This window comes from Orcinus orca, chromosome 5, assembly GCF_937001465.1.
Source record: "Orcinus orca chromosome 5, mOrcOrc1.1, whole genome shotgun sequence".
Taxonomy (NCBI): domain Eukaryota; kingdom Metazoa; phylum Chordata; class Mammalia; order Artiodactyla; family Delphinidae; genus Orcinus; species Orcinus orca.
This window is the reverse complement of record NC_064563.1, coordinates 3,183,115-3,204,029: the sequence shown is the minus strand read 5'-3', so window position 1 is coordinate 3,204,029 and position 20,915 is coordinate 3,183,115. Positions and strand designations below refer to the sequence as shown.

The following is a 20,915-nucleotide window of genomic DNA, read 5'->3' as shown; positions in this document are numbered from 1 at the left end:
GAGGACTACTCTCAAGGGATCAGGAATTTGGAGGAATTCCTGAGAGGAAAGGCAGATGCCAATGGACTAAAGGAAGAAACAATGGCAATAGGCCCTCTAGAGAGAGTGGTTACAAAAACTAAGAAAAAGTTCTCAAAATAATCCCAAGGAGAGAGGAGCCTGAGGACCCGCAGAGCAGGAAGGGGCCTTGGAGTGAGCGTGAGGAAGGCTGCTGGGCTCCACGGGAGGAACAGCTAGACATTCTGGTCACCACTGTCAATAAAAAAGTGTGTCTCTGGGCAGTGAGGGCGGACGCTTAGACTTCTAAAAGGAAAGATGAGCGCCCCAGCTCAGAAGAGGCGCTGCTCAGGCAAAGCCCACCTCCCCACAGTGGCTGAAACCACATGCGGTATTCACAGATAGGCTAGCAGGGACTCTCAGACCCCTGTGACTCTACAACAACCCGTATTGCTGAGAAGATGCACTAGAATCAACAGCAGGAGGAGGAACCTGTGGCAATGGCAGCAAATACAGAAAAAGACTAAAAAAAGTCTATCTTTAGAAGTACAAGAGTACACTGGAGTCAGAGAAAGAAAACTATGGATCTAGGAAATTAAAAATGTAAACACTGAAATGAAGCACAGATGGTGTGTCAAACAGCAGAACAAACACAGCTAAGTGATCAATCAGTTAGAAGATTGAGACATTTTCTGAGGATGCAGTACAAAAGAACAAATAGACACTGACACTGAGGATAAACCCCCAAACTTCCCAAATCCAGCTAACAGGAAGTCTAGAAAGTAGCGTAGAAAAAAATGGAAGAAAAAACTTCTCAAAGAAATAATGGAAAATCTCTGAGAGTTGAAGAAAGAGCCAGTGTGAATGGGAAAACAAAAACAAAAACTATACCAGGTATGTAATAGTGACATTTCATGACAGTAAAAAGGATTAAAAACAAAATACTAGAAGCCTTCAATGATATCAGACATCTCACTGGAAACAACGGAGTAAAATCTCTGAAATACTGAGAGAAAATGAGAACATACGGCGCATACCCAGGCAAACTAATTACACAGAAGGGCAAAATAAACACATTTTCTGATATGTAACAATGCAGAAAATATATCACTCCCAAATCCTATTTTAAAAAATTATTAGAAAAGTTATTGTCCCCCCCAAATATAATATAGCCAAAGTAAATAAACAGAACACCAAGGAGTAGAACCTGGGATAAAAGAGCAGGAGCAAGTTAAATAAAAACCAAACAAACTAGTTAAACTTAAGTTCCGATTGTTATAAATAAATAATGATAATTGAAAAGCAAAATCTAAGAAAGGTGGCAGGGAAGGGAGAAGAGTAAATCCTTTCTGAGGTTCCTGTCTTGTTGTAAGATGTTGGTAGAAAAATATAAAGTAAATACCTGCATTAGAAATTTAAAGAGAAAAAAAAAAAGAAATTTAAAGAGAATAATGAGAAGACTAAAAGGAGGATACTTAGCTTCCTAATTTTTAGAGGGAAAATAATGGAAGAAAACTTGATCAATCTAAACAAAAATAGAAAAAGAAAAAAAAACCAAGAAGGACACAGACAACACAAAATAAGATGTCAGAAGTAAGTTCAAACATATTAGAATTACAGTAAATAGGAATGGATTAACCTGTTTATTAAAAGGCAGAGATAGATTAATTTAAAAAATAAAAACCATTACCAAATACTTACTGTAATGTCAGGCACTGTATCAAGCACTGGGCATGGGTGCACAAAACAGACATCATCACTTTACAGTCTGAAGGGGAAGGCATTAAACAAGAAACGAGAGAATCTTCACATGAAGTCGACAAATGTTTGTGTGTGTGCATATGTGTTAGATGATGGAAAAATAATGGAGACCAAACCAGACAAGGACATTATCCTCACAGAGTAGGGAGTCTGTGGATACAGAAACAAATATTGCTACAATGATGCTAATTTACTCAAATATTTAAGGAGCCTTTATTACCTGTTAGGTACGGGGGATATAATGGTTAGACAGTTTATTCATATGTACGGTAAGAGTTATAAAGCAAACACAGAGGACAGTGTAACTGTACAACTAGAATTCCCTGGAGAAATGATATTTGCAGTAAAATATGAAGGATGAGAAGCAGCTGGTAACCAGGGAAGGGAGAAGACCATTCCTGTCACAGGGAGCAACGTGCAGGTAGCCGGGGAGTCTGCACAGGGGGATACACTTAACATGCTGTGAAGGATCAGAGAGAAAGTCAGTGTGTCTGGAGCACAGAGCACCCAGGGGAAATGATGGTGCGAGACAGCTGAGCAAGAAGTTGGGCTGGGGAAGCATCTAGATCTTCCCTGTCTCTTTCCACTGTAATGGGAAGCTATTAAAGAAACCTAAGCAAGGGAGTAAAATGATCAGATTTGTGTTCTCTGAGTCTGACACCAGCTGTAGGGGGGAGAAGGCAGGCCTCAGAAGACTCACTGGGGGACCACTGCCGAACTCTGAGGGAGCGGAGGCTTAAACCAGCGTGGGGACAGAGGTGGTAGAATAGTGAATCGATACGAAAAACATGTAGGAAGTAGAATCAACAAATCCTAGTGACTGAACCGTGGGGTCAGGGGGCAGTTAGGAAAGTAGAAAAATATTTGGGAATGATTCACATATGAGCAACTGGGTCAATGGTTGAACCACTTATAATAGGAGAAACACCAGGAAATGGTCAACTGAGCTAAAAACTACGAACGGTCAAATAAAAATGAACTGAAAAAAGTCCATTAAATTTAGCAGCGTGGAGATCACTGATGATCTTAGTAATAAGTTTTGTAACAGTGTTAATAAGGAAAAGAAGTTTTAAGAGACTCAGTGGTATAAGTGGTGTCCCGAAGTGGGCCAGGTGCCCCAAAGGAGCTGTACAAAGTGGTCCACTGGGATAGGGACAGAAAATATTACAACTTCTATTTATATTATTTTTTTGTCCAAAAAGTAAAGCAATTTATTATAATATTTAATATTTGGATCAATGGTGGCTTCCTCCCAGGCTACAGAAGCCATCCTGAGGGAAGAAAGTCCCCCAAAGTGGAGGGGTTCACAGTGGCACGCTCATTCCTACTTCTGCTCCCATGATGCTACAAACTTCTGCAGTTCAAATGTGCCTGGTTCAGCAGATTTACAGATTATACTATGCGGTTTTAACTAATTTAACCCTCAACCTGGCTTAAAAAAGATTTCAAAGACCTCTAGGCACTGAGGCTAATACTTACAATGTAAGCACATGTGGAGTGTTACAAGAAGAAAATGGCACGGCTAACCCATCTATTATTTTAGTATGAGCCCCTTCAACAGCCATATTTTAATGCCAAAAAAAAAATCACAATCTACTGAGATCTGACAAACAAAATGATCAAGAGTATTTAAAATAAGACATGTCTACGTTCTTGAAATGATATAGTGTTAATACGTTTTTTAAATTAAAAATGTTACTTATTTTCTAGCTCCTCTTTACATTGTTTTATAATGTATCGAGTACACTGACATACTAGTATATGTATATAATTTATAAACAAATAAATACACATTGAGAGGACATGCTCAGAAATGTTTTACTGACGGGGCACACGTTAGAATGAGGAGACCTGCAAGACAAGTACATGAGGAGTACAGATGCAGGGATGCGTACTGGGGATTCTCCCTGAAAGTTGCTGTGAAGAGGAAGTGAGAAATACAGGAATGCACGATCCAGGGATACTTGTGTGACGGCTTGTTTCTAAGAGCTACATGAGAGGTTCATAAACGTTAATCTGCTTGGGAAGAATGCAGGTTTCCAAGCTCCCCCCTCTCTTTCTGGCTCAGCCTGTCTGGGGTTTGTCCGGGAATCTGCGTGTCCAGGTTATTCTGATGCCAATGGTCCAAGCTTAGATGAAAACTGGCCTAAAGCAAGGTTTCAATGCCACTGAGAAGAATCTCCAAGAAAAGGGGCAGGTCAAGACTGCACAGCCCACCTGCGATCCCACGGTGAACAGAGGAGAGGAACACAGGTACAGAGGACGGGCTGGCCTTTAGTAGGTGCAGACACATTTACTCTACTAACAGATGACAGAAGAGATGGGGCAGACCTGAAGGTGGGAAACCCAGGGCATCCACAGCAGGAAGGAGTGTGCTTTTTACCAGAACTGACACAGAAACAAACAAACAAGCAAACAGGGATGTCTCCATTTTTACTTGAAAGAATTCCTATAAAGAGGAGACCCTTACGGTTGTTATTTATTTATTTATTTATTTATTTTTACACACAGATTTTCATTTACTGAGAGGGTAAGAACTCATCCAAAGAATTTTTATTTTCATTTTTCACTCTGGAAATTACCTCCTTCACTGTGGTTTTTAATGGCACTCAAACAATCTTGAAGAATAAAGTTTATTTTCTTTGCCTTATTTCTTTAAATACTCATTAGCACAGTGCCAAAAAAACTAATTCATAAAAATAGAAGTTTGCTGATTGCATGGCCATTATAGCAGCTGGGTAACCATGTAGATGAGGCAACAGTTAATTGCTTAAGAGTTAAAAGTTATTTGGAATACAAATGGGAGTTTAAAACGTGAAATCTGTTTTAGAGCAAAAAGATTTTTTTCTTCACTAATCATACCTGGATTCCAATTATTTGGTTTCTAATGTGAGATATTTAAGACTCTTTATAAGAAAACAAGTACAATGTGTATTTCTGTCAAATCACACAAAATAGAAGCAGTGATAGAAGCAGTGGAATTTGGATCAGCAAATTTACTTCTTTAGTAAAGGACAAGGCTTCTCAAGCCCACCAGCCCTCTTTCTACCTTTTTACAACCCTTTGCTTCAATGGCTTTTAAATTTAGAACCTGTTTTCTTAACATAAAAGTTATGTTTAATAAATTTTTAACGACAGTTTTAATCAACTTGTGACTTCAATAAACATTTCTTACAAAAACCGCTTTATTCTATTTGTAACAGTAATAAATGTTGCAGAAAGTTTTCAGGAAATACTGAATGGTATAAATAATGTGAAATCACTATAATTTCACCACTCAGAGAAAATTATAGCTAAGATATCTGTGTACAGCTTTCCAGACCTTTTAAAAATGAACATATTTATGTATGTGTGTTTTTAATAAGAAAAATGAAAATACACACAAACACACAACATATGTTGTTTAATTTTGGAATTCTTAGTTTACCTTTTTTTCACCACATAATTGTCTTCATGTCAAAATATACCACATCATCATTTCTAAAGAATATTAAGAATGCCAATGTAAATATGTGTCATAATTGCCTGTTGAAAGTATGTAAATATGTTACTTTTAAGAATGGTTCACGAACAAGAAATTGAACATTTAAATCTTGTGTCCAAGGGAGACGAGGAGGAGATTTCTCCTCTTACAAAGTTTGCATATAGATCCAGACTAAGAAGTTGTCTTATGAGATTTAAATAGTTTAAAAATCGACTAACTCAGAGGTGCACAGCCAGGGGAAGAAGACACCAGGGCGGCCAGGAGGCTGAACCCGAGTGCTCTTCATGCTGGGCTCCTACCGTTTTAAGTCTGCATTTGAAGGTTCTGCAATTCTGACTTAACTCTTTAACATCTTCAAGATGGAACAAATTTGACTTTGATGTGGAGACTAGAGAAGGGCTTTGCATACAATAAGCAGAATTGGTGTCAATTTAAAATTATAAACAGAACAGAGAGGAGACAAGATGGTGGAGCAGAGGGACCTGAGCTCATCTCCTCTCAGGAAAACAGCAAAATAACAACTAACTGCTGGACAATCATGGATGAAAAAGACTGGAACCTACCAAAAAAGATATTCTACACCCAAAGACAAAGAAGAAGCCACAGTGAGACGGTAGGAGGGGCGCTTTCGCTGTGTAATCGAATCCCACACCCACCAGGTGGGCAACCCACAAACTGGAAAATAATTATTTCACAGAGGTTCTCCCACAGGAGTGAGACTTCTGAGCCCCATGTCAGGCTCCCCAGCCTGGGGGTCTCACATCAGGAGGAGGAGCCCCCAGAGCCTTTGGCTTTGAAGTCCAGCAGGGCTTGAGCGCAGAAGCTCCACAGGACTGGGGGAAACAGAGAATCTGCTCTTGGAGAGCGCACACAAGGCTTCACATGCGCTGGGACCCAGGGCAAAGCAGTGACATCGTATCAGCCTGGGCCAGACCTACCTGTGGGTCTAGGAGGGTCTCCTGGGGAGGCGGGGGTCAGCTGTGGCTCATGTAGGCTCCAGTGCTGGGACACCTCAGTCAAAGCAACCAACAGGGTGGGAACACAGCCCCACCCATGAGCAGACAGGCTGCCTAAAGACGTTCTGAGCACACAGACACCTCTAAACACATCCCTTGACATGGCCCTGCCCATCAGAGGGACAAGACCCAGCTCCACCCACCAGTGGCCAGGCACCAGTCCCTCCCACCAGGAAGCCTGCACAAGCCCCTGGACCAACCTTACCCACCAGGGGGCAGACACCACAACCAAGAATTACAGTCCTACAGCCTGAGAAACAGAGACCACAAACACAGCAAGTTAGACAAAATGAAACGGCAGAGAAATATGTTTCAGATGAACGAACAAGATAAAACACCAGAAGAACAACTAAGTGAGGTGGAAATACACAATCTGCCTGAAAAAGAATTCAGAGTAATGGTAAAGATGACCCAAGATCTTGGAAAAAGAATGGAGGCACAGACTGAGACGATACAAGAAATATTTAACAAAGAGCTAGAAGATTTAAAGAACAGAGATGAATAATACAATAACTGAAGTGAAAAATACACTAAAAGGAATCAATAGCAGAATAAATGAGGCAAAAGAACGAATAAGTTAGATGGAAGACAAATTGGTGGAAATCACTGCTGTGGAACAGAATAAAGAAAAGAGAATGAAAAGAAATGAAGACAGTCTTGGAGACCTCTGGGACAACATTAAACACAGCAACATTCGCATTATAGTGGTCCCAGAAGAAGAGAGAGAGAAAGACTCTGAGAAAATATTTGAAGAGATTATAGCGGAAAACTTCCCTAACGTGAGAAAGGAAACACTCACTCAAGTCCAGGAAGTGCAGAGAGTCCCATACAGGATAAACTCAAGGAGGAACACACCGAAACACATATTAATCAAACTTACAAAAATTAAAGACAAAGAAAAAATATTATAAGCAACAAGGAAAAAGCAACAAATAACATACAAGGGAATCCCCATAAAGTTATCAGCTGATTTTTTTCAGCAGAAACTCTGCAGGCCAGAAGGGAGTGGCAGGATATATTCAAAGTGAGAAAAGGGAAAAACCTACAACCAAGAATGCTCTACCCATCAAGCCTCTCATTTAGATTCGATGAAGAAAGCAAAAGCTTTACCGACAAGCAAAAGCTAAGAGAATTCAGCACCACCAAAAGAGCTTTACAAAAAATCTTTAAAAAACTACTCTAGGCAGAAAAGACAAGACCACAACTAGAATCAAGAAAATTACATATGGGAAAGCTCACCATTAAAGGCAAACATAGAGTAAAGGTAGGAAATCATCCACACACAAATATGATATCAAACCCAGCAATTGTGAGAAGAGGAGAGTACACATGCAGGATATTGGAAGTGCATTGGAAATTAAAGGACCAGCGACTTAAAACAATCGTGTTTGTGTACAGACTGCTATATCAAAACCTCATGGTAACAGCAAACTAAAAATCTACAATAGATACACACACAAAAAAGAAAAAGCAATCCAAACAACACTAATGACAGGCATCAAATCACAAGAGACGTGAACAAAAGAGGAAGGGAAGGAAAAAAACCTACAAAAACAAATCCAAAACAATTAACAAGATGGCAATAAGAACATACATACTGATAATTACCTTAAATGTAAATGCATTAAATGCTCCAACCAAAAAACAGACTGGCTGAATGGATACAAAAACAAAACCCATATATATGCTGTCTACAAGAGACCCAACTTCAGATCTAAGGACACATACAGACAAAGTGAGGGGATGGAAAAAGATATTCCATGCAAATGGAAATCAAAAGAAAGCTGGAGTAGCAATACTCATATCAGACAAAATAGACTTTAAAATAAAGAGTGTTACAAGAGATAAGGAAGGACACTACATAATGATCAAGTAAATATATATGCACCCAACACAGGAGCACCTCAATACATAAGGCAAATCCTAACAGCCATAAAAGGAGAAATCAACAGTAACACAATAATAGTGGGGGTTTTAACACCCCTCTTACAGCAATGGACAGACCATCCAGACAGAAAATAAGGAAACACAGGCCTTAAATGACACATTAGACCAATGGACTTAATTGATACTTATAGAGCATTCCATTCAAAAGCAGCAGAATACACATACTTCTCAAATGCACATGGAACATTCTCCAGGATAGATCACATGCTGGGTCACAAAGCACACCTCGGCAAACTTAAGAAAACTGAAATCATATCAAGCATCTTTTCCGACCACAACACTATGAGATTAGAAACCAACTATGAGAAAAAAACTAAAAAAACACATACACGTGGAAGCTAAACAATATGTTACTAAACAACCAATGGATCAATGAAGAAATCAAAGAAGAAATCGAAAAATAACTAGAGACAAATGAAAATGAAACACAACGATTCAAAACCTATGGGACCTGGCAAAAGCAGTTCTAAGAGGGAAGTTTACAGTAATACAATCTTACCTCAGGAAACAAAAAAATTTCAAAGAAACAACCTAACCTTATACCTAAAGCAACTAGAGAAAGAAGAACAAACAAAACCCAAAGTTAGTAGAAGAAAAGAAATCATAAAGTTCAGAGAAGAAATTAATGAAATAGAGATGAAGAAAACAACATAAAATGTCACTGAAAGTAACAGCTGGTTCTTTGAAAAGATAAACAGAATCGATAAACCTTTAGCCAGACTCGTGAAGGAAAAAAAGGGAAAGGGCTCAATCAACAAAATTAGAAATGAAAAAGAAGTTACAACTGACACCACAGAAATACAAAGGATCATAAGAGACTACTACAAGCAACTCTATGCCAATAAAATGAACAACCTAGAAGAAATGGACAAATTCTTAGACAGGAACAATCTTCCAAGAGTGAACCAGGAAGAAATAGAAAATATGAACAGACCAATCACAAGCACTGAAATTGAAACTGTGATTAAAAATCTTCCAACAAACAAAAGTCCAGTACCAGATGGCTTCACAGGCGAACTCTATCAAACATTTAGAGAAGAGTTAACACCTGTCCTTCTGAAACTATTCCAAAACATTGCAGAGGAAGGAACACTGCCAAACTCATTCTATGAGGCCACCATCACCCTGATACCCAAACCAGACAAAGACACCACCAGAAAAATTAAATTACAGGCCAGCATCTCTAATGAACATAGATGCAAAAATTCTTAACAAAATGCTAGCAAACCAAATCCAACAACACATTAAAAGAAGCATACACCATGATCAAGTGTGATTTATCCCAGGAGTGCAAGGATTCTTCAGTATCTGCAAACCAATCAGTGTGATACACCATATCAACAAATTGAAGAATAAAATCCATATGATCATCTCAATAGACGCAGAAAAAGCTTTTGACAAAATTCAACACCCATTTATGATAAAAACTCTCCACAAAGTGGGCACAGAGGGAAACTACCTCAACATAATAAAGGCCATATATGACAAACCTACAGCTAACATCATACTCAACGGTGAAAGGCTGAAAGCATTTACTCTAAGATCAGGAACGAGACAAGGATGTCCACTCTTGCCACTGTTATTTAACATAGTTTTGGAAGTCCTAGCCACAGCAATCAGAGAAAAAAAAAGACATAAAAGGAATCCAAATAGGAAAAGAAGAAGTAAAACTGTCACTGTTTGAAGATGACAAGATTGTATACATAGAAAATCCTAAAGATGCCACCAGAAAACTACTAGAGCTCATCAATTAATTCAGTAAAGTTGCACGATACAAAGTTAATACACAGAAATCTGTTGTTTCTATACACTAACAGTGAAAGATCAGAAAGAGCAATTAAACAAACAATCCCATATACCATCACATCAAAAAAAATAAAATACCTAGGAATAAACTTACCTAAGGAGGCAAAAGACCTGTACTCAGAAAACTATAAGATACTGATGAAAGAAGCTGAAGATTACACAAACAGATGGAAAGATATACTATGTTCTTGGATTGGAAAAGTCAATATTGTCAAAGTGACTATACTAACCAAGGCAATCTACAGATTCAAAGTAATCCCTATCATACTATAAATGGCATTTTTCATAGAACTAGAACAAAAAAAATCTTAAAATTTGTATGGAGACACAAAGACCCCGAATAGCCAAAACAATCCTGAGGAAAAAAAACAGAGCTGGAGGAATCAGGCTCCCTAACTTCAGACTATACTACAAAGCTCCAGTCATCAAAACAGTATAGTACAGGCACAAAAACAGAAATATAGATCAACGGAACAGGATAGAAAGCCCAGAAATAAACCCATGCAACTATGGTCAATTAATCTATGACAATGGAGGCAAGAATATACAATGGAGAAAAGACAGCCTCTTCAACAAGCTGTGCTGGGAAAACTGGACAGCTACATGTAAAAGAATGAAATTACAACATTCTTTAACATCATACACAAAAGTAATGTTAAAATGGATTGAAGGCCTAAATGTAAGACCGGATACCATAAAACTCGTGAGGAAAACATAGGCAGAACGTTGTCTGATATAAATTGCAGAAATATCTTTTTGGATCTGTCTCCTAGAGTAACGAAAATAGAAAGAAAATAAACAAATGGGACCTAATTAAACTTAAAAGCTTTTGCACAGCAAAGGAAACCATAAACAAAATTAAAAGACAACCCACAGAATAGGAGAAAATATTTGCAAATGAAGCAGCTGACAAAGGATTAGTCTCCAAAATACACAAATAGCTCATGCAGCTCAATGTCAAAAAGAAAAAACCAAAAAAACCCACCACAATCAAAAAATGTGCAGAAGCCCTAAATAGACAGTTCTCTAAAGAAGACATACAGATGGCCAAAAAGCACATGGAAAGATCCTCAACATCGCTAATTATTAGAGGAATGCAAATCAAAACTACAACGAGGTATCACCTCACACCGGTCAGAATGGCCATCATCAAAAAGTCTACAAACAATAAATGCTGGAGAGGGTGTGGAGAAAAGAGAACCCTCCTACACTGTTGGTGGGAATGTAAATTGGTACAATTACTATGGAGAACAGTATGGAGGTTCCTTAAAAAAATAAAAATAGAACTAACATATGACCCAGCAATCCCACATCCTAGGCATATATCCAGAGAGAACCATAACTCGAAAAGATACATGCACCCCAATGTTCATTGCAGCACTGTTTACAATTCCCAGGACATGGAAACAACCAATATATCTATCAACAGATGAATGAATAAAGATGTGATGTGTACACACACACACACACACACACACACACACACAACTGGAATACCACTCAGACACAATAAAGAATGAAATAATGCCATTTGCAGCAACATGGATGGACCTAGAGAGGATCAAGTAAGTCAGACAGAGAAAGACAAATATCATATGATATCACTTCTATGTGGAATCTAAAAAGATGATACAAATGAACTTATTTACAAAACAGAAACAGACTCACAGACTTCAAAAACAAACATGGTTACCAAAGGGGAAAGGTCTAGGAGAGGGATAAATTAGGAGTTTGGGATTAACATATACACACTACTATATATAAAACAGGTAATCAACAAGGACCTACTATATAGTACAGGGAACTCTACTCAATGTTCTATAATAACCTATATGGGAAAAGAACCTAAAAAAGAATTGATACATGTATACGTATAACCGAACCACTTCACTACACACCCGAAACTAACACAACACTGTAAATCAACTATACTCCAATATAAAATAAATGTTAAATTTGAAACAATAAAAAAAATATCTTCATTAAAAAAAATCAACTAATTTTGTTATTTATCATTATCTAATATTATTTTTATAATTTCACTAATATAATCTCAAATGATAATTCTTTTAAACAGATACATATATAGTCATATACACAATGGGCAATAATTTCTAGAGTCATAAAAGTGTTGATGTAAAGTCCTCAACAACTTCATACACATTCTAAAAGCAGTCACGTATCAAATAAAAGCACATGTTAGACTGTGCAATAACTGCCAATGACTTATTTTAAGCAAATCATACTTCAAGAGTCACATGCTTTCAACCTAGAAAAAGTTGCAAAATTGGAAATAATGCTTCTAACACTCTGAGGCTCAGTCTCTGAAAAACTGTCTTTGCTGTTTTGAACCTGCTTTTGGAAGGCAAAGGGCATAAAAATATATAAAGGGTTATCAGGAAGTTATTTCATATAAGAACACTAAATACTCAGCATGTATAACCAGCAAATTTAAGAAATCAGTTTGCTCATTAGGAAAATACAAATTAAAGCCACAATGAGATACTACTTAACATCGACTAAAATGGCTATAATAAAAAAGACATTAACAATTATCAATGAGAATGCTGAGAAATCGGAACCTTCACACTCTGCTGGTTAGAATGTAAAAAGGTGCAACAGCTCTGGAAAACAGCTTGCAATTTCTTAAAGCAATAAACATAAACTTGTCATACAACCCAGTGGTTCCACTTCTAGGAATCTACCCAAGAGAAATGAAAACATCTGCCCACACAAAGCCTGGTATGTGGACATTCATAACAGCATTGTCCATAACAAGCAAACATGGCAAACCCAAATGTCCGCCATGTAATGCTATTCAGCAATAAAAAGGAAAAAAATACTAATACATCCTGCAATATGGATAAACCTCAAAAACATACAAAGTAAAAGAAGCCAGAAGCAAAAGACTATGTAGTGTATCATTCATTTAAATAAAATATCCAGAAAAAGCAGCAAAATAAATTTCTAACTACATCACCGTTTATTGAGCACGGGTATATTCCAGTACTTTATATCTTAAGGGAAAAACTTACTGGCAACTTCAACATCAATGACTATCACCTTGTCTTATACTTCCAAATTTTACTTGATACAGTTTCAACCAAAGAAATATATTAGGTGTGACACTCAACAGTGCTCAGGATTTGTCTAGTTTATATGCAGTTACATGCTTTGTTAATCTCTCTCCTGCTGCTTTACTTGGTCCATTTTAATTCTCAATATCCCCACTCAAAATGAGAAAGGGAGGAGAACATAATTGTCAAACTCTGTAATACAGCAATTAATGGTGATAAAAGCTTAAATAACAAAATACTTTTTAAAAATGTGTACTTCAGTGATCCATGGAACCAGGAGTTGGCTATAAAAAACAAGATTCATTCTAATTTCTCCCAACTCCCTTAAGGAATACAGAAAAAGATACTTTGTCCCAGGGACTCAAGAAGTTAAGAGTTAATATACAGTAGCCTTCTAAGAGCATATGTGTTTGCGAAAGTTTGTTTTCTTCTAAACTCTAAATTCGTTTTGACAATAGGATGACAATTTGTTTTTAGTGTAGTATCCAGGCCCTTTCTGGTAAGTGATTAAAGACCTCAAACTATAACCGAGGGGCTTCCCTGGTGGTGTAGTGGTTAAGAATCCGCCTGCCAATGCAGGGGACACGGGTTCATTGTGGTGGCTTCTCTTGTTGCGGAGCACGGGCTCTAGGTGCATGAGCTTCAGTAGCTGTGACATGCGGGCTTCTGTAGTTGTGGATCGCAGGCTCAGTAGTTGTGGCTCGTGGGCTCCAGAGCGCAGGCTCAGTAGTTGTGGCGCGGGGGCTTAGGTGCTCCATGGCATGTGGGATCTTCCCGGACCAGGGCTCGAATCCGTGTCCCCTGCATTGGCAGGCGATTCTTAACCACTGCGCCACCAGGGAAGCCCCTGTATCAGCCTTAACTGCAAAACTGATGAAGACGTGTTACCCAGAGGTGTAATGACATGCTTTAATCCTGTACATGAGTCCTGTATAAGGTACGTTAACACATACCCATAGAAGTATGTAACTCATAAGTAAATAGACACTTATTGGGTTATGCATTCAACATTTTATCACTGGTAAGATGTACAATCAAAAAAGAGTGGAAACCAGTGTCCTAAGGACTGGACTGGCTAGGGTTACTATTCTGTCCCAATAGAGTTAAGTAGTCCCACTTTTCTGTTACTCTGTGGTAACTTTGTTCTGAATGAAGCAGCTGAGATACTTTACAGAAAGAATTACTGTTACCAAGAGCAAACCTTTAAGTCCTTTACAGTTTATTAAGCTTTCACATATGCTCTTATCTGATGCCCACGGCCACTTAATATCATTACTAGTTGATCCAATAGTATCCAGTAACAGTTTCTTGGAAGCATTCATAAACAATAGCTGTGTTTATTAGTATAAACAAACATTAGCTCTGAAGCTAATGAGAGGAGAAATATTTTAAAGACTTAAACATTAACCTAAGTCAACTGAGGCACAAAAGAATATGTTTTAGAAGAGTTAACCCTCCACAAAAATCTGGGAAACCACTCATCAAGAATTATTATTCTGGGGCTTCCCTGGTAGCACAGTGGTTAAGAATCCGCCTGCCAATGCAGGGGACATGGGTTCGAGCCCTGGTCTGGGAAGATCCCACATGCCGCAGAGCAACTAAGCCCGTGCACCACAACTACTGAGCCTGCGCTCTAGAGCCCGTGAGCCACAACTACTGAAGCCCACGTGCCACAACTACTTAAGCCCACGTGCCACAACTGCTGAAGCCCGTGCACCTACAGCCCGTGCTCCACAACGAGAAGCCTCTGCATTGCAAGGAAGAGTAGCCCCCGTTCTCCACAACTAGAGAAAGCCCACATGCAGCAATGAAGACCCAACGCAGCCAATAAATAAATGAATGAATGAATAAATAAATAAATAAATAAGAATTATTATTCAAAAGGACAGACACTCTCTCTTCCCCTGCCAGCCCCTACCACCTTCAATTCTTTATTTTTTAAAGACAAGCTTAGGGTATTCCCAGCCTACACTAAGGAATGACTGCCCATCATCTGACTACCAGGGAGGTTAGGTTAAAGGCTCTCCAATTATTCAGCTGGAGAAAATTAAGGGTAGATTTAACAACTGACTCTAGATGTAGAGTTCCAGTGTATGGAGGACAGCAACCAGGTGTTTCACCAAAATTAAAAGAGGACATGAGTTTAAGCTGCCTACTGATAAAATTACTATAGAAAAGCCATGAAAATTTTTCTGACAGTGAAAATTTAGGAGTAAAATGCTTAAGGACCTTTATTAAAAGGGATTTTTTTGTAAACAGGATAGTTTCCTATTAAATAAGGTCATTTAAGTATACCAAGAATGCCTGTTAGACATCAGTAATTTGACTTCAGTTCTTCGGAAGTACATATGTATATGCTAGCACCACTATCAGTGAATTAATGATTATTTACCTTAAGCCTAAAGAAGCCCATTTTTTATTGAATTGAGGTGCTGATAATGGTAGGTTGCTGGAATTAATAATTCCACGGTAGACAGCAGCAGGTATTACATCAGAAGTGTCAAAGCAACAGAGGAAATCTAACTTGATGGCCACACATCTGTCTAGCAAGTCCTTCACGTTTTCTAGGTTAAAGACATACGCTGATCTGTGCAACTGGTTTAAGTGCCACGGCAACAGGTACATTTACAAACGATAAATTAAATAAAACCCTGGCTGCCTCAGAAACAGTAAGTCACAAGTTAACATTTAAAAGTCCAAATAAAAGACAGCCATTTCCCCACTTTTGTTACAGATCTGACAATTGTTTAAAAGAGCTCAGGAAATCTGAATGTATTAGAACTATAAGAACCAAGAATGACTGAGACATAAATTCTGGAATAAGTCCTATTTTAAAGCTTTTGCTATATCAACACTTTGAAAGGAGCAGTCAAGGAAGGTTTAATTCTAACATTACCATTGGAGCGGACGGTGGATTTGATGACTGCCCTTCACTGTTCCCTGGATGCTGGGTTAACCCATTAGGACTGGAAGGCTGTGCTGTAGGAAGCTGGGTGCTGGCTGCAAGTTGCTGAGATAATTCTGCTTTGTGGCTCTTATCTGATCCATCCAATCTGCTACTTCTCTCTATGGCGATCAGGTCACGAATTTTTTGCAGCTGCTCCACTGAAGCTTTTTTAGGGAAGATAAGATGGGTTTCTCCCTGGAATTTATAAAATTAGGGAAAATTTTAACCTTTGATTTATACTGACAGTCATTCTTACACAGTATATATAAAATGGAGCCAATACTACAGAACACATCATATTTTAACAATCTTTCTCTTTTCTTACCATTTTGGCACTTTTTAAAAAAATATAGGCAAAGGTATACTAGAAAATTAAGAAAATATGTCTCCTTGTTAGCATAAAATGCTTAGCCTGTTTTATTTGTTCAAAAGACCTTCAGAAAAATACTTTACCTTTTAGAAACACTGTAATGAGTCAGAAAGCCTCCTAAGAGATGCAAAAATGAACATTCCTATCTCCTCTGCAATTGTATATGATACAACTATTCTCCATGAAATTCCGTATGAAATAATGATACTATAGATACAGCCATTCAAAATGATCACTGGTCACATAAAACCAGTAAGAAGTTATATAACAACCTTTGAATCTTCTAAACTCAAGTCTTTAAGAATAGCTACATGACTAGAAGTCTGTGTATGGAGTTCACTAATTCTTCCAAGATAACAAAAATTACATCCTGAGGGTCAATTCAAAACTATGGAAAAACTACTGCTATTTAGTAATACAAAGGTGGTCCAAACAAAAACAGACCATCAAACAATAAAAATCTGATTCTTTAAGAAGTGATTCATTCAATGAATCCACATAATATAATCAGAGCGCTCTGAGGTACAGTAAACATTACAACAAAGCTCACAATGTAAAATAGTAAATTACAAAACAAACAAAAAAGTGAAATGAAAATATATTCCATCAAGGTTTAAGGGTTGAGAAGCAACAATGCTAAAACAGTAATTCCACCAACTGCAAATGAGATAACACAGTTGTTACAATATGCAGTGGACCAACCTGTAGATTGTGAGCATTTAAATTCAACTCCACAACTGAGAATGACCTTATTTCCCTGGTGATGGCAGATCTACAGGAATCAACTGACCAAGACATTACTCCATCACAACATGAAAATCAATTCCACGTGAATCCTTTTGAAAAAGCTGGAAGAGGCCAGCAATCTCCATGTATTACCCAAAACAGCTGTAAAAAAGACTGCTACCATTTACTGCATTTATGTGTTTCTAGGTACTGTGCTAAAAAGCACTTTACCCACATTATCTGAAGAATTCTTAACAACCACCTTGAAAGGTAGGTATTGGGTTTATCCCCGCTTTTCATATGGAAATATGAAGGCTCAGAGAAGTTAAATAACCTACCTGCCTGACGCTACCAACCGTCAGAGCAAGGATTCAAACTGCATGACCTTAATCGCTATGCTATAACTGATTCCACCTGAGACTGAACAGAGATCAAAACCCACAAGCCTGTACAAATAGCTTGAAGGGTTGAGCAAAAAGCATTTCTACAGTTGTGATGATTACATACACGATGATTGGCACAAATTGGAACGCAGTGAATTTTCCAACAGGAGAAAGGAACCACTTCCTATCTATGATGAGCGCTGGGAAGAGAAACCAGACTCCTGGGTTAAAACCAAGCATGGAGGCCTCTGATCTCACACTGTGAATGGAGCGGCACTGAGGAAGGTACACGACACCGTGGCCGGAGGCAGGAGAGCCTGACAGCCACGTGGGTCTGTCTGGTCCACACCCCAGAGAGGGCCCCGGTGAGACAGAGGCTGCTCCCTTCCCTTCCATCTTTTCAGGACCAGTCCTAAAAGAATGTATGATTATGACTGAAGTGTCTGTACGAAAAAGTTTAATCGACAGCACTGTATTTTCATAAAAGGACAAAACAACAGGCTTAATGCACTAGACCCAATAACACTTTAAGAAACCAACGAGGATTCTAGTATTTAACAAAACCTATGTTTCTCAACGCATTCTTGGTGAGACAATTCTCACTGCCAGATGTGAGTCAACCCCGTCCCTGCTCGCTAAATGCTGGTGACATCTTCCAGTCACCAAGACAACCAAAACTATGGCCCTCGAGGCCCTATCCTCCGCGAGGGTGGGTGCAGCTCCCAGCAAGAACTACTCCACTAAGCCAGCCTGACGGGTCACACGACCATTTGAATCCCAATCTTTCTCAACCTCCTCCTCAGAATTTTCATAAACAAGAATGCAGCCTCAGGGACAAGTGGGCGCAAAGGTGTCCAGGATTTTAATGTGTAACTGAAAATTTCAGGATAGGTCTTGGATTCCTACTTCATCTCAAAGCCCACCAAGTTTCTTTCTGGTGGTAGAGTTCGGTCTCAGCTCCGTTGGCTAACACTGATCAAACATTTATTTCCTACCGTGTGAAGTCCAAAGCCAGCCAGAAACTCTAAGTATAAATTAGTCTTAAAGCATGATCATCTTTTCTGAAATTGTGGCTCTACTTGCATCAAATACTACTGCAAGTCTCAATCTGGCTTGTTACCTGGCACTGGCGTGACCAACTTACAAGTTTGCCTGGGACTGAGGGGTTTTCTGCGGGGCTGGACTTTCACTGCTAAAACCAGGACAGTCCCTGGCAAACTAGAGCGGTTGGTCATCCCTCCTGGCACTCAAGTATTTGCTGAATGAAAGATAAATATGATTCCACCGAATCTGTGACACTTCAACAATGAGAAACAATGAGAAACTGAAACACTTCAACAGTCTCCAGTTGTCATTTACTTAATTTTCCTGTCATCTGACTCTCAAAAAACTGCATTTCCTTGAACAAATTCATCAATGTTCTCAATTTTCCCCATCTATAGTTTTAAATTCTTTAGGTTCAGATGTCTGTGAGCAACTACAAGCAGATGACACCATAATTTATACCTCCACCCTGGCCTCTCCTTTTGAATCATCAAAGACTCATATATCCAACTCTCTCCTTGACACCTCTACTTGAATATTTAACAGTATATCAGTTATAATTATCCAAAAGACGGGTCGTTTTTTCTCCCCTGACACCTGCTACTCTCCAAGATTTTTCAACCTCGAGGAATAAGTACTCCCATCCACTCAGTTGCTCAAACCAAAACCCAGACGTCACCCTGATTCCCTCCTTTCCCTTACATTCCACATCTAGTTCATCGGCAAGTCCCACAGACTGCTTCAAAAAGAAATCCTGGATCCCACTACTCCCCCATCTCCACTGCTGTTGGTCTTTACTTCCACAAATATTTACTGGGTGCCCACCTGCTCTGCTCCTTTCCCAGCAGCCAGCACACGGGGAGCAACAGACACAAAGCCTGTCCTCATGGAATCTAGACAAACCACTACCATTTCTCACTGAGACTAATGTGATAAGCTTTACAACCGGCCTCCCTGCTTTACCCCTTGCCCCCATCCAGAACATCCAGGATATTCTCTTTCCAACAGCCAGAGCAATCTTCAAAAATACTCTTCCCTGCTTAAAACCTTTCAATGGCTTCCCATCCCACTGGTCATGAAGTCCAATCTTTACCGCAGTTCCCCAAACCCCAGGCCTGCCTCTGTGGCCACTTTCTGTGCCAAGGCTACTCCTGCTAGAGATCCTCCACACGTGTGGATCTTTGTGCCTGAAAAACGCTCACCTGAGGGCGTCAGGTATTTGAATTGCTTCTCATCACTCAGGTCCCAGCTCAAACGTGATCTCCTCAGGGGCCTCCCCTGAGCGCTCGTCCTTACACAGCTGCCCATCACTACAGTTGCTTATGATGTTCTTTCCATGCCTTATTTTCTTCTTTGTGCTCATCTTTGCTTTCACACCTACTGTCTGTCTAACCTACAGGAATGCAAGCTCCATGTGAGATGGGAGCTCTTATCTAACTAGTTCACCACTATATTCCCAAGGCCTGAAACAGAATCAGGGGAGGGAAGCAGAGAAGCGGGGAGGAAAGTACATCCCAGAGCAACTCAGCATATCTCCTTAACAGCTGCTACGGTCTTGCCAGTTGACTGCTACTGACTGCTTGGCCTCTAGAACCTGGCTGGACTTCTCTCAGTATTCCATAAACTAGAAATGGTTAAGCATATATGCATAAAGAAAACTCATCATCTTGAAAGCTACTTTCATTGTGTCATAAAATTAAACTATGCCACAAGATTCCACAACATGGAAACACCAAGCTTTTCTTTTGACCTAAAAACAAAAAAACCCACTGAGATTCTTTTCTCCTGTCACAGAAGGGAACCCTTGTGCGTGGCAACTAAACTCAACTTTTCTGTTTTTACTCTTCTCATTTCTTACTGGAGACAGGTGGTTGGACCCCCATCAGCAATTCATGTTTGCTCACATAGCAGGTTTTTGCTGAAAGTCTAAAGAGAACCACAATTTAGTCCTTGGGTTGCATGCCTGACCTCCCTATTCTAAAGGACTGAGATTGTAAGAATTCTCCCTGTGGGAGAGTTGTTATATTTCACTGTGAATTTAAAGCAGATGGACTGTGACTTTTCAATGTAGAGTAAGTGAAGAAATAACTAGTTCCACAGTTTTCCAAAATGAATCAATCAATAACAATATTCTTATTAGAAATTATCTATCAACATTATAATGAATGCTCTGTACATGAACTGTGGAGAAGAAACCGTGAACACACTTACCTCTTCAAAGCCCATTTCAAATAAACATTCAACAGCTCCTCTGACAGGCAAGAGTCTAGTAGAAAAAGTTGTGTTTCCAATCCGGATAGATCTATATTTTTCATCATTAGGGTTTCTGATTAAAAAAAAAAAAAGTCTGATTATAT

General features: G+C 38.9%; 1 protein-coding gene across 3 annotated transcripts in view; it reads right to left on the bottom strand.

The window, feature by feature from the left end:
- NGLY1 (N-glycanase 1) overlaps positions 1-20,915 on the bottom strand; it is a 62,381-nt gene that overhangs the window by 26,988 nt on the left and 14,478 nt on the right. For all 3 annotated transcript variants that reach the window (XM_004271903.4, XM_004271902.4, XM_049710118.1), the window contains exons 2-3: positions 20,770-20,884; positions 15,985-16,230 (exon numbers count right to left, since the gene is read on the bottom strand). In XM_004271903.4, coding sequence (XP_004271951.1) covers positions 15,985-16,230; positions 20,770-20,884 — 361 coding nt within the window. The remainder of the gene's footprint in view (positions 1-15,984; positions 16,231-20,769; positions 20,885-20,915) is intronic.